General features: G+C 44.3%; 1 protein-coding gene across 1 annotated transcript in view; it reads right to left on the bottom strand.

Annotated features, from left to right (window-relative positions):
• LOC137317970 (immunoglobulin superfamily member 1-like) overlaps positions 1-14,297 on the bottom strand; it is a 35,546-nt gene extending 21,249 nt beyond the window's left edge. Inside the window, exons 1-3 of the mRNA XM_067980962.1 lie at positions 14,222-14,297; positions 4,337-4,630; positions 2,587-2,880 (exon numbers count right to left, since the gene is read on the bottom strand). Of these exons, the coding sequence (XP_067837063.1) occupies positions 2,587-2,880; positions 4,337-4,630; positions 14,222-14,297 (664 nt within the window). The remainder of the gene's footprint in view (positions 1-2,586; positions 2,881-4,336; positions 4,631-14,221) is intronic.
• Positions 14,298-15,168: the final 871 nt, after the last annotated feature.

Genomic DNA, 15,168 nt, shown 5'->3' on the forward strand with positions numbered 1-15,168 from the left:
CATCCTCCCGATATCCACTTCATCACAGAAGCCAATTCGATTCACTCCACCTTGCATCAATAAACGGCTGAGTGCACTGGCTTCAACAAATGCTATGGGCCCCGACAACATCCCGGCTGTCGTGCTGAAGTCTTGTGCTCCAGAAGTAGCTGAGCCTCGAGTCAAACTGTTCCAGTACAGCTACAACACTGGCATCCACCCGGCAATGTCGAAAAGGTATGTTCTGTCCACGAAAAGGACAAATCCAATCCGGCCAATTATCCCATCAGCCTACTCTCAATCATCAGCAAAGTGATAGATGATGTCGTCGACAGTGCTGTCAAGCGGCAATTACTCACCAATAACCTGCTCACCGATGCTCAGTATGGGTTCTGCCAGGACCACTCGGCTCCAGACCACATTACAGCCTTGGTCCAAACATGGACAAAAGGGCTGAATTCAAGAGGTGAGGTGAGAGTGACTGCCCTTGACATCAAGGCAGCATTTGACCGAGTGTGGCACCAAGGAGCCCGAGTCAAATTGAAGTAAATGGGAATCAGGGGGAAAACACACCAGTGACTGGAGTCATGCCTGGCACAAAGGAAGATGATAATGGTCATTAGAGGCCAATCATCTTAGCCACAGGACATTGCTGCAGGAGTTCCACAGGGCAGTATCCGAGGCCCAACTATCTTCAGTAGCTTCATCAATGACCTTCCTTCCATCATAACGTCAGTAATGGGGATGTTCCCTAATGATTGCACAGTGTTCAGTTCCATTCGCAACCCTTCAGATAATGAATCGAGTGGCGTCTGTATTGGACTGCTGAATCGGGCAGTGTATTTAGTAGACTTCAGAATCGGGCGGAGTGTATATTGGACTGCTGAATCGGGCGGAGTGTAAAATGGACTGCTGAATCGGGCGGAGTGTAAAATGGACTGTTGAATCGGGTAGAATGTAAAATGGACTGCTGAATCGGGTAGAATGTAAAATGGACTGCTGAATCGGGTAGAATGTATAATGGACTATTGAATCGGGTGGAGTGTCCAATGGACTATTGAATCGGGTGGAGTATATAATGGACTGCTGAATCGGTCAGTGTGTGTAATGGACTGCTGATACCTTATCATTCCTTTTGCGATTCCTCCTATGACATATTTACGCCACACTTGGATATGTTAACGTCGGGGTCAAAGAGTATTCTTGTCTCTTAATGTTTTCTCTGGCAATCTGTGTGTTTAATGCCCATTATTACAGAGACCATGTAAAGACCTGTGCGCAGAGGACCTTGCTGTGAATATTAAACACTTTTATGTTTGAACAAGTATGGCTTTTAAAAAAATATCAAGAACTTTGAACAGACATATTACCAATCTCTGTTCCCCTTCACCCACCTGTTATGATGATCTTCACAGCCTCGCTGAGCTGGGACCATAACCGCCTTGTTTTGATGAGGTTTCATATTGGCATTCGTACGGGCCTCCTTGATTTCTATTGGTAACCGGGAATGTTCCAATGTTGTTCTTTGTGAAGATTCGATCAGAGTAAAGCCGTCGATTATTTCTGTAAAAGTAGAATTTTCCACCTCGATACTCTCTGTTCACGGTACAGGTAATAATGACCGTCTCTGCTTTTAAATACACCCCAGTCTGTTGATCAAGAGATATCCTTGGAGTTGTTACTGACTCTATGGGAAAATAAATGGCAAGAACAATGAGAAATGGATCTTTGGATTTTCATGTCGCGGAAGGTTGGTAACTCGTCGATTGCACTGTGTTGAATTGAAGTGTTTGCATCAAGGGCTGAGAGTCCACAAATTGGCAATTGATGATTTTATTAGCGGAATCAAACGAAAAAGAGACCAAAATGAAATCAGACGGGGATTCTCTTCCCAAAATCAGGTTTAAACTTGAAATTCCACTGAGAGATAGGAGTGGAACAAGGAAAATGCGTAAATATAAAACTTCCCATTCCTGCTCAATTAACCGAGGTGCAAACTCGATTAAAAAGAGTGAACATCTCCGCTAAACCCTGGAGATTCGCATTTCAAATGAATGAGTTAAGTGTTGATGGGAACAGTTTTGAGAAGGTGCTGGTGGGCCTTCATCTTGAACCAATGCAATGTAGTGTAGGTTGTCCCACAATGCATCTCATCTCATCGTGTCTCTCGTGGTGGGTGGGGATGGGGAGATGTGAAGGACTGAAGGGAAGATTCACCTCCAGAATGCAGCATTCCCTCATTACTGTGTTAAAGTGGCAATTCTAACATACACTGCCAGGTGGAAACAAGGCCAAACATTTCACAGCCCGCTGAATCTCCTTTGCCATTAATTTTCTATTGCCAGCTTTCCACTACCGCTCGAGATGAATTTCACACCGTAATCTCCACTAATGTTTTTACTGGCAGTAGATGCCCAGCGGGACAATTCGGAGCTCATGTTCACAGGGATCGTGTCAAGAGTTGAGCATTGAGACTAAAATGTATTGTTATTTTCCTCTCTCCTAATAGTATACGTTCCATTTTGTTCCAGTGAATGAAGTATGAATTTTTCATAATACCAAGAACTTGAACAGACATATTAACAATCTCTGAGCCCCACCACTCACCTGCAATAGTGACCAACACAGCCACGCTGTGTGGGGATTCTATCCACCTTCCAGATATGAAGTATCCATATTGACATTGGTACCGCCCTCCTTGGTTTCTACTGGTTGCCGTGAATGTTCCAATATTGTCCTTTATGGAGATTTGACTGGAGGGCAGCGGCTCCATATTACGGTAAAATATAAAGGTTTTACTGTGATATTTACTGGCAACGATGCAGTTAATGGTGACCGTCTCCCCTTCTAAATACATCCCAGTCCATTGATCAAGAGATATCCCTGGTGATGGCAGCGGATCTGTGGTAAAATAAAGAGAAACATCAAAGACAAATGGTTGTGTGGCGTTTCCTTGTGCAGTGGCAGATTGGGAACTCATTATGGTTCGGCTGTTTTGAAGGTAAGTGTTTGCGTCAGGAGCTGAGATTCAACAAAAGTGGAATTTGTTACCTGATCAGGAGAATGAAACAGAAATGCCAAAGAACAAACAGAATCAACTGCGGATAAAATTTCCAAAATCAAGTATTGGCTTTAAATTTGGACTGGCCGGAGCGTCTTCCATTCATTGTACATTATCGCTCCTCTGTATATGAAATGGTATCACAGGCTTGAGAAAAAGAAACGGGCGATAACGGATCAGCTGCCTCTTTTAAAACGAGCGATATCGGATGGGCGGCCGGTTATTAAAACGGGCGATATCGGATGGGCGGCCGGTTATTAAAACGGGCGATCACGGATTAGCTGCCGGTATTAAAGCGGGCGATATCGGATGGGCGGCCGGTTATTAAAACGGGCGATATCGGATCGACCGCCAGTTTTACACCTCGCTCCATTTTCTATCTACTTACGTCAAAGAAATTAAAACCAGACGGGGTGTCTCATCGGGGCGGATCCGATATCATCCGTTTTACTCCATCACCACAAGTTAAAATTAGCCGCAGTCCATCCTTAAATTTATTTTCTCGGCTAATCTATGCCCTTTGATATTTTACATGAAACATTAATCTTCTATTCAGTTATTTGAGCGGAAGATTCATTGATACTGTGATCTTCGTTAATGATTGACGAGGAGAACTTTTATACTCACTGCAGAAGAATCTATTTTGTAACAAGGGCACTTGCCACCTGTGTCACTGATGAGGAATCTGTGTTGTAACAAGGACACTGCCACCTGTGTCACAGAAGTAAATTCAGGAGAAACATTTTGGGGGCAATTTTAAATTTGGGCAGTGGTTAAAATGAGGTCATATCGATGTAATCGCGTCATTTTCATTGCCTCTAAAGCCAATGGGAGGGTTAATAAGGCGGAAAGTTCAATGACGCTCATTTTGCACCATCGCCCAAAGTTAAAATTAGACCCTTTCAGTGATGGTGAGCCATCATTAATGCTTGTATCACCCAGAGGATTTTCCTCTTCAGCTCCCGGACACAAGAGCTTGGTGGAATGTAAGCATTTCCTGCAAGCTTGCACAAGAAGTGAGAGTGAGTTAAATCCACATTCCAGCAAACTGCCGTGTCGGTACATTTTATAACCCGCACTTCCCAACGCACTTTTTGCAACTATCTAATCATTCTGCTTTTTAATTGGTGACACCGTTCTGATTCAGAATTTTCTATTCCAAGATCAAAATGTTGCTTTTGAGGACTGGGTATCCAGAATCGGAGGGTATTGGCTGTTTACCAACAGCATTGGCGATTCATTACTTCAAACAAATAATTGTTAACTTGATGGAAATGGAAGGCACACATCATTTACCTGTTTCAGTTATTTCAACAGCGTTGCTTGGCTGTGATTGCACCTCTCTTCCTGAAATAGTTTCCATATCCCGGCAAGTGTACGATCCTCTGTCTCCATCTGTGATGTGATCGATGCGGAGCCAATGAAATCTCTGATCCTGATGTGTACGGATCAATAACTGGCCGTTTCTGTAGAAGGTGAACGGGCCACCGCTATAATCCCCGAGACTGGTACATGTTAGAGTGACCGGCTCTCCTCTTATGTACACGCCGGAATGTTGGTCCAATGCAATTCTTGGAGTCACCGGAGGATCTGAAACAAAGCTTTTTACTTTCAATACACTTTAATAGAATTACAGACATTATGAAGATGAATATTAATCCCTATTATTTCTTTTCTGGCACGCTACGGATACATACAATACATGCTAATCCCCTGCGATGGGCAGTGTGACTGACAACCGTCCGGTTCTGGCTTTCTGTCTGTTCAAACATTGGGGTGGTTTTCTTTGTAACAGGGGAGATTTCAGGGTAAGGAACGTTGGAATATAGGAACAGGGGTGTGTGATTCAGCCCTCCGTGTCTACACTGGTACCACGACGGTTCATGCCTTTGTTACCTCCAGACTTGACCATTCCAATGATTTCTCGGCCGGCCTCCCACTTTCCAACCTCCATAAACTTGAGCTCATCCAAAACTCTGCTGCCCGTATCCTCCTAACTCGCACCAAGACACGTTCACCCATAACCTCCTATACTCACTGACCTGCATTGACTCCCAGTTCAGCAACGCTTCCAATTTAAAATTGTCTTCCTTGTGATCAAATTTCTCCATGGCTTTGCTCCTCCCTGTCTCTGTAACCTCCTCCAGCCCTACAACCTTCCGCTAAATCTGCATTACTCCAATTCTGGCCTCTTGTGCATTCCTGTTATCTTTCTGCCCACCATTGGCGGCCGTGCCACAACCTGTCGAGGCCCTGAGCTGTGACATTTCCTCAATAAGCCACTCCACCTCTCAACCTCTCTCCCGCTTTTAAGGTGCACTTTAAAACCTACCTATTTGACCAAGGGCCTGATCACCTTTTTATTTATTCGTTCCCGGGATGTGGGCGTCGCTGGCGAGGCCCGCATTTATTGCCCATCCCTAATTGCCCTTGAGAAGGTGGTGGTGAGCAGCCTTCTTAAACCGCTGCAGTCCGTGTGGTGAAGGTTCTCCCACAGGCCTGTTAGGAAGGGAGTTCCACGATTTTGACCCAGCGACGATGAAGGAACGGCGATATATTTCCAAGTCGGGATGGTGTGTGACTTGGAGGGGAACGTGCAGGTGGTGTTGTTCCCAAGTGCCTGCTGCTCTTGTCCTTCTGGGTGTAGAGCTCGCGGGTTTGGGAGGTGCTGGCGAAGAAGCCTTGGCGAGTTGCTGCAGTGCATCCTGTGGATGGTACACAATGCAGCCACAGTGAGTCGGTGGTGAAGGGAGTGAATGTTTAGGGTGGTGGATGGGGTGCCAGTCAAGCGGGCTGCTTTGTCCTGGATGGAGTCGAGCTCCTTGAGTGTTGTTGGAGCTGCACTCATCCAGGCAAGTGGAGACTACGCCATCATACTCCTGACTTGTGCCTTGTAGATGGTGGAAAGTCATTGGGGAGTCAGAAGGTGAGTCACTCGTCACACAATGCACAGCCTCTGACCTGCTCTTGTAGCTACACTACTAATTTGGCTGGTCCAGTTTAGTTTCTGGTCAATGGTGACCCCCAGAATGTTGTTGGTGCGGGATTCGGCGATGGTAATGCCGTTGAATGTCAAGTGGATTTGGTTAGACTCTCTCTTGTTGGAGATGTTCATTGCCTGGCACTTATCTGGCGCGAATGTTACTTGCCACTTATGATCCCAAGCCTGGATGTTGTCCAGGTCTTGCTGCATGCGGGCTCCTACTGCTTCATTATTTGAGGGGTTGCGAATGTCCGAATATCCACTAAGATAGATTTGTGTCATCTGTTGTCTGATAATCGCTCCAGTGAAGCGGCTTGGGTCGCTTTGCTACTTTAAAGGCGCTATGTCAATGCAAGTTGTTGTTCGTGGGTAGATGGTGGAATGTACATGCAGGTGGGAGGCTTCATTAAGGATCAAAGCATCGCCATTGTGTGCCAAGTCTCAGTAAAATCCATTAGGTCAACTTAATCCGGCAATATTCCAAACCGATGGTAAGGGTCTTGTTATTGAGTGGTCCGTCCTTCTGGAAGGAAATGAGGAGCCGATGGCCCGGTGGGGGGGGGGGGGGGGCGGGGAGGGGGGGATCGTGGGGGCAGGGGGACGGGATGCGATTTGATTGGGGCGGGAAGGAGGCTGGTGAGATTAGGCGTCAGCAGTCCCACTGGATGGGAAGTTCAGCCACAGAGGGGATGGGGCTGTTCCTGTTGCTGCTCATAAGGGCCTTTGATGGGCCCTTTGGAGAATACAAAGAGAGGTATAAAGGCCGGCTGCGGGGTTGTTCAGTGTATTAAAGCCTGGGACCATAGAAGACGAGTGCGAAGGCCGAGGCATAGTGATGCTTTGGGTTAATCGCGAGGAGCGGGAAATACTCAAGAAGGAAATACAGACCACACGATGGAAAGAGTTCTGGGGTTAATGATAGATTGATGCTTCAACTCAACCAACCAATGTCTGACTTGTGCCAAATGATGGGATTTTTGTTGCAAACAAAGCGAAATATAGAGTAGATCTGAAGAAGTAATGTTAACATTCTATAGAGCTTTGGTCCGGGTCCACCTGGAGTGGGGTGCGGTTTTGTAACTTACACCAGAGAAAAGTTATGGGGGAACGGTCAGAAAACAAGGACATTATCCCACGATGCCTTCGGAATGACAGCTGCTGAGATGCCGACCGACATTACCGCTACCAATATCACAGCACGATTGGTTACAACAATCAACGGACTCAGTAATTTCTCAGTATCGAACATGAGCTGTCCAATTTTATCACGTCAGAGGAAAAACGTCGACACTAACCGTGAGAATAGCTCCGCCAAGCCCCATAAATCACTAAAAGGAGAAAATATGAATCAGTTATATGAACAGTAACGCCTTTAGATTATGCAGATTGACTTTCGTGCATTGGTTTATGCGGATGTCTCAGTACAATTGAGTTGGTGGTATTCTGGACCGTTTTTGTTCATCTCCCGCTCCAGGAGTTGAACTGATGATGTAGGCAGACACTAAATGCAGTCCTGAAGGAGTGTCACGTTGCCGGAGGTCCCGCTTTCCCAATTAAACATTTACCAAAGGCCCCGTCGGGCTGTTGATGTGGAAAGTAGGTATCCCGTAAGAACAAAAGAAGTCGGAGCAGGAGCAGGCCATACGGCCCCTCGAGCCTGCTCCGCCATTCAGTAAGATCATGGCTCATCTTTGATCTCAATTCCACTTTCCCACCCGATCTCCATATCCCTTGATTCGCCAAGAATCCAAAAATCTATCGATCACAGCCTTGAACATATTCAACGACTGATCATCCACAGCTCTCTGGGGTAGAGAATTCAAAAGATTCACAACCCTCTGAGTGAAGAAATTTCTCATCTCAGCCCTAAATGGCCGATACCTTATCGAAAAACTATGTCCCCAGTTCTGGACTCTCCAGCCAGGGAAAACAGCCTAGAAATATAGAAACATAGAAAATAGGAGCAGGAGTAGCCTCTCAGCATCGACCCTGTCAAGCCCTCTCAGAATCCTATATGTTTCAATGAGATCACCTCTCATTTTTCTAAACTCCAGAGAGAAAAGGCCCATTTTACTCAATCTCTCCTCATAGGACAGCCCTCTAATCCCTGGAATCAATCTAGTGAACCTTTGATACACCGCCTCTATGGGTGCCAAAACTGTACACAGTACTCCAGGTGCGGTCTCACCAAAGCCCGCACAATTGTAGCAAGACTTCCTTACTCTTGTACTACTACCCCATACAATAAAAGCTAATGTACCATTTGACTTTCTAATTGCTTGCTGGACCTGTACGTTACCTTTGTGTTTTGTGAACAAGGACTTCCAAATCCCTCTGAATACTACATTTAATAGATTCTTACTATTTAAAAATATTCTGTTTTTTTATTCTTCAAACCAAAGTGATTAGCCTCACATTTCCCCACATTATACTCCATTTACTAACTTCTTGCTCACTCATTTAAACCGTCTATATCCCTTTTGCAGACTCTTTGTGTCCTCCTCACAGCTTAATTTCACGTCTACATTTGTATCATCAGCAAATTTGGATACATTACACTCGGTCCCTTCATCTAAGTCATTAATATAGATTTTTAATAACTGAGGCCCCAGCACTGATTCTTGCGGGACCCCACCAGCATCAACCTGAAAATGACCCGCTTATTCCTGCTCTCTGTTTTCTGTCCTTTGTCCAATTCTCTACCCATGCTAATGCCCAACCCCACAAGCCCTTATCTTGTGTAAAACCTTTCGTGTGGCACCTTATCGAATGATTTTTGGAAATCCAAATATACTACATACACCGGTTCCCCTTTCGCTATCCTGCTCGGCACATCCTCAAAAAAACTCCAATAGATTTGTGAAACACGATTTCCCTTTCACGAAACCATGTTGATTTTGCATAATTATATTATGATTTTCTAAGTGCCCTGTTACCACATCCTTAATATTGTATCCCAGCATTACCTCGACGACTCAGGTTAACTGGCCTGCAGTTCCCTGTTTTTATCTCTCCCTCCCTTCTTGAAGAGCGGGGTTAAATTTGCTACCTTCCAATCCACTGGGACCGTTCCAGGATTTAAGGAATTTTGGAAGATCACAACCAATGCATCCACTGTCTCTGCAGCCAACTCTTTTAGAACGCTAGGATGCAGGCCATCAGGTCCAGGAGATTTGTCGGCTTTTAGTCCAATTAATTTCTCCTGTACTTTTTTCTTTACTAATCTTAATTACTTTAACTTCCTCACTCTCATTAGACCCTTGGTTCCCCCATATTTCTGGTATGTTTTTGTGTCGTCTGCTGTGAAGACAGATACAAAATATCTGTTTAACGTCTCTGACGTTTCCTTATTCCCCATTATAATGTCTGCTGTCTCAGCCTCTAAGGGACCCATCTTTACTTTCGCTACTCTCTTCCTTTGTACATACTTGTAGAATATCTCACAATCTGTTTATATATTTCATGCTAGTTTACTCTCACATTCTATGTTCTACCTCTTTATCAATTTTTTTGCTCATCCTTTGCTAGTTTCTAAAACCCTTCCAATCCTCAGGCTTACTGCTCTTCATGGTAACACTATAAGCCTCTTCTTTTAATCTAATATTTTCCTTAACTTTTTTTTGTTTGCCACGGGTGGATCACTTTTCCCGTGAGTTTTAATTTCTCCATGGAATGTATATTTATTGAAAATTATGAAATATTTCTTTCAATGTTCGCCATTGCTTATGTATTGTCATCTATTTTAATCGAATTTCCCAGTCTACCTTAGCCAACTCGACCCTCATTACTATATAATTGGCTTTGCTAGTTTAAGACTCTCGATTTCATCTTAAGTACGTCGCTCTCGAACTCATTGTGAAATTGTATCATATGATCACTCTTCCTCAGAGGATCCGTTACTATGAGACAAGACGAGACCTTAAATAGCCTTTTCCCTGCTTGGTTCCACAACATATTGTTCTCGGAAACTGTCTGGAATGCATTCCATGAACTCATCTTCCAAACTACCTTTGCCAATTTGTTTCCCCCAGTCTATATGAAGATTAAAATCTCCACGATTATTGCATTAGCTTTATTACAAGCCCCTATTATTTCTTGATCAATACTCTGTCCAACAGTATAACAACTGTTATGGAGCCGAAACTACTGTCACCAGCGTTTTTTGCCCCTTGTCATTTCTTATCTGCACCCATACTATATCATTTCTCCATCCATTTTCAACTGGAAGTAGATAAGAATTGTTTCATTAATGTAGGGGGAACTCACGCCCTGTTGCGCGATAGTTCTGCCACACTTCGAAAGACGTTTTCAGTTTTCATGGAACTGAGTATCTGGAGGAGCGTCTAACAGGCGACCGAGGCAATCCCGCTTATTTTGCGACCCCACCTATATCCAGTGTCGCCCTAAAAATGTCGTCGATAGAACTGCGGTGATATTAGTCTTTATCAAAACGGTCTCATAGCAAACTACAGTCGCTTTTACACCTCGCCCAATTTTCATTTTCGCACAGGATACATTCCGGCACCGTGCTGCTAATTTAACATTGCGTTATAGAGACGTTAGTACAAAATATGCGAAACCTCAAACCTCATTAACTTCACTCTCGCATGATCAGAAAAAAAAACCTGAGTGTTTTATTTCCATTTCTCCAATCTTTCCCCTTTCTTTTATGAAGGAGGCGATTCACCCTGTAACATGGTTCTAAGGGCAGCGCCTATCGGTTTTACCCACCGCATGTTGGACACTATTCATGTCTGCGCTCAGACGCTGCTTGTCCTCGAACAGTTTGACTCCAGAAGGTGTGAACACGGAACCTAATGGCGTCCTCAGCGGACATCCACGAATCAACACTTTACAACGGGGCCAGGAGGTAACCATCATCAAAGGCCACTCTCTCTGCTTCTCTCTCCGCCCGAAATCGTCCAACTTTCCCGAAAAATAGTCCCAGTTGTACAGCCTCAACGTTACCCACTGACAATGCATCACAAACAAGTAACCGATCCCATAGCTTTCCAATATAATCGGCTCCACATGAAACTATGAGTTGCTTTAACCCACTGAGCTCCAGGAGATCGGACACCGCCAGGCTCAGTCCCACTCTCCCGCTTACATTTGACCACTCAGCTGCATCACAGTCCGTGAATCCTGTACTTTTGGTATAAAATTGTTTCACGACTCACCAAACAGCAATAAAAAGGCTGCTCTATCCATTTTCTATGAAGAGCTACTTTGAGGCTTGTGAACTAGAAGGAACAGCGACTGAGTCACTTGCTCCGACTCGCAGGAGGAGGAACCCGGAAGTATTTACCGAATGAGAATGGAAACAGAGGCTGGGAGGAAGTGAGGTGTTCCCACAATTAAAGCAACAACACTGAGATTTGTACAACACAGAATAAATTATGAATTGCAACGTTACAAGTTCCAAAATGGTAAACTTTGAATATTATACGGTGATCACAGGACGAAGGGGCTCGAATGGACTGTGTAACCATGTCAACAGCCTAAATAATTTGCGTTTGGTTCGAAATTCCGCCTTCGTCATTGCCAGGAACTCCATTGCTGGGAAAGGATGATTTCCCACTTCAGGCACTCAGTGTCATCATCAAGCACTCAAACGTCATGAGCAGCAAAGCAAAATGCGAAAAGTGCCAAGCAGAAAACTAGGAAGAGCGCCCCCTATTGAAATTCCATTTCCCAAAACAGCCGTCCTGTGCGCTCTCAGTGAGATGCTGTTCGCGCCGAGTTCGTTGTCAGATTTATGTTCTATTCCATTAAGAAGTAAATTTTAACATTCATAACCTGGTAACAATTCAGTTACATGAAAGTCTGGTATAATGCATGTATCCGGGTATGTTTAATTCAGCTCTGATATTTAGTTGGTTTACAGTTGGTAACAATTATTTGGATTCCAACCTCTTTTATTCGGTTTTATTTGCACGAGTTAATCAACTAATTATTAGTGATTGTCTCATATTCAATGTCCTCCTCATTTTCAGTATTATTGATCCTTCCACACGTGTTAAAGCGGGTAGCGTGATGGATAACTCACGCTGAATACAACCACTGCAGGGTATTTCCTCCAAATTAGTTTTATTTTAATTCTTGTTTGCAAAATAACGACATGCACGTTAACGCACCCAAACCTCTGTGGTCCGTATTCTAACCCATCATCACCTCTGTCTTTCTTGACCTACAGTTTCTCCCGGTCCACCAACGCTTCGATTTTGAAATGCTCTTCCTCATGTTCCAAATCCCTCCATGGCCAAGCCCTCCCTCACCCTGTAATCTCCTCCAACACCACAAATCCCTCCATGGCCAAGCCCTCCCTCACCCTGTAATCTCCTCCAGCAGCACAAACGTCCAATAATTCTCCCCTTTTGTGTATCTCCTTCTCCCTTCGACCCACCATTGGCAGCCGTGTCTTTAGCGATCTCGGTCCTAAGCTCTGGAATTCCATTGGGAAACATCTCCGTGTCTCCACCGCTCTTTGCTCCTTTAAGACTTTCCCTAAAAACTACCTCTTTGACCAAGTTTTTAGTCACCCGTCCTAATATCTCCTACAATTGCTCTGCGCCAATGTTTATCTAATTACGCACCTGTGACGTGTCTTGGGACGTTTTCCTCCGTTCAAGGTGATACATAAATACAAGTTGTTGTTGTTTCCCATTCCAATATAAAAAGCTGGAGCAGAATTTTGCATTTCAGACACGAGTTAGGTTCTGGAACGAAAGACTGTGACGGGCAGATCCAACGTCATTCCTCTGTAATGCTGAATGTTCTGTCGATGTTGCAGTTTTGGTAGACAGTCATGATTCGGTTGATTCTACCACATTCCTTCAACTAACTTGGTTCAACCATCAACATAATTTGCACAACCGCCACCCGTCTACATAAGCTGTAATCTATTTCAATAAGCGTCTTCACAAATGGGGAATATTTGTATTGAGTCATAAGATGAAATCTGTCAATGGAAAATGAAGAGCAGTATGTTTCAACTGATGATTAGGAGTGGCATCGGTCAGTTACTTTCAAGGCTGAGGCTTTCTGTGTAGTTTGATTTAGCGATGCATCCAATCGCTATCTTATCGCCAAAATAGTTGAACAATTGTAACAACTATTAACACGTATTCACTGCAGATGAATAGGGCTCATATTCTCAACACTCACAAATAACACGCATTGCATTCTTCGTGAATTTAGTGCAGGTTTATTTCTCAAACCTTTACAGAGTGTCTTTTCAGTTGATACACCCAGTGAGCTGTTTAGAATATGTCTAGAAAATTGTATTTGTTTATCTCTGCAATTGACCTTGAGAGCAGATGTGTTGTGTTGGAGCTCCTTTTCCCCACGTTTGTTATAAAACAATGAGACTCGCTCAGCCACATTTATAATTAACTCTTGCCAATGTCATTATTGATTATCTCTGCTCAAGGGTACCCTGGAGCCACTCCCACATTCCTCGACTCTCTCGACTGAGCTGTAATTTAGCTTCGATTTCTTCAACAAAGGACATCTGTTTATCGAGATTTCCTTATTATCTCGAGAAGCTTTAATTTTCACACAAAAGAACACCTGCTTCTCATCCAAATGAATTTAACCTAATTCGAACGCTGCACAACCAGAAGCGTCTCCTGAATGCGGCGATAAGCTCACACATCCATGGCCGAATTAAAGAGCGTGGAATTCAGAACATTTGAAACAACTGTGAACCAACTCGGTGTCAGATTGAACAAACCCATGGTACGTTCATTATACCGGACTTCCGGGTAACTAAAGTGCTACCGGTTTTGCATGATCCAGTTTTTTTTTTAAATCGGCGGGGACAGAGAACTGACAACAGCATCTCATTGAAAGAGCCCAGTGAATGGCAGTCTTGGGAAATAGATTTTGGGTTGAGGAACATTACTGTTGCATTTTGCTGTGCGGGGCCTGATGTTTGGGCGCTGGCAGGAGAGCCTGAAGTGGGAAAAGGTCCTTTCATAGCACTAGAGTTCCTGACCATGACAAGAGTTACATTTTTAATCAAGCATAAATGATTTACGGTGTTGACGTGGGTCCATTCGAGCTCCGTTCAGGCTGTGATCACGGTAGAATATTCAAAGGTTGTCCTGATAGACACTTGCAACTTTCCAATCCATATGATGTTCCAGGTTGTACAAAACTCAGAGCTGTTGCTTTAATTGTGGCGACCAACTCACTTTCTCGCAGCCTCTCTGCTTTAAACACTTCCAGGATCCCTCTGCTGCGAGGTGGATCAAGTGATTCAGTCGCCATTCCTTACAGTTCTCAATCTCAAGGTAGTTCCTGTTGGAAAATGGATCAAGTCGCTGTTTTCCTTCTGTTTAGTAAGTTGTTAAATAATTTTATGAGAAAATTATTGGATTCCCGGTCTGTGATGCAACTGAGTAGGCAAATGGAAGCGGGAGGGTGGGACTGAGCCCGGCGGTGTCCAATCCCCCGAAGCTCAGTGAATAAAAGCAACTCGTGGTTTGTTGTGGAGCCCTATCGATTGGAAAGCTATAGGAGCAGTCATTTCCTTGTCCTGAATTCTCAATGGGTAAAGTTGAGGGAGTGCAACCGGTATTAATTTTCAGGAAAGGTGAGCGATTCAGGCAGAGAGAGAGTGCCTGCTGCTGATCGTTACCTCGTGGCCCCGTTGTAAAGTGTTGATTGGTGGATGTCCGCTGAGGACACGATCAGGGTCCGTGCTCACACCTTCTGCATCAAACTGTTCGCGGGCAAACAGCGTCTGAGCTCAGTGATGCGTCTCCTTCACAAATTAATGGGACAATGTAGAGATGGCAATAATACAGCAAAGTTTTGTTGATAATGCACGACTTAAGCTAAAGATGGTTGAGGTTTCGCATATTTTGTACATTCGGTTCTTTAAGGCAACGTTAAATTTACAGCACGTGGTCGGAATGTATCCTGTGGGCAAAAAAAAAATGGGGAGCGATGTAAAATGGGCTGCGATTCGCAATGAGTGTTCCTGCCGAAGTCTAATTTTAACCCAGTTCTATCGAAGATATTCTGGGGGTGAGCTTGGACATGGGCGAGACGCAAAACAGGAGCGTGCGCTGGAGTGATTTCTTCGTACATTAATGAGATAACTCAGAATTCCAATGGGATTCCTGGGGTGTTAAAT

Source organism: Heptranchias perlo, unplaced genomic scaffold (assembly GCF_035084215.1).
Source record: "Heptranchias perlo isolate sHepPer1 unplaced genomic scaffold, sHepPer1.hap1 HAP1_SCAFFOLD_64, whole genome shotgun sequence".
Classification (NCBI taxonomy): domain Eukaryota; kingdom Metazoa; phylum Chordata; class Chondrichthyes; order Hexanchiformes; family Hexanchidae; genus Heptranchias; species Heptranchias perlo.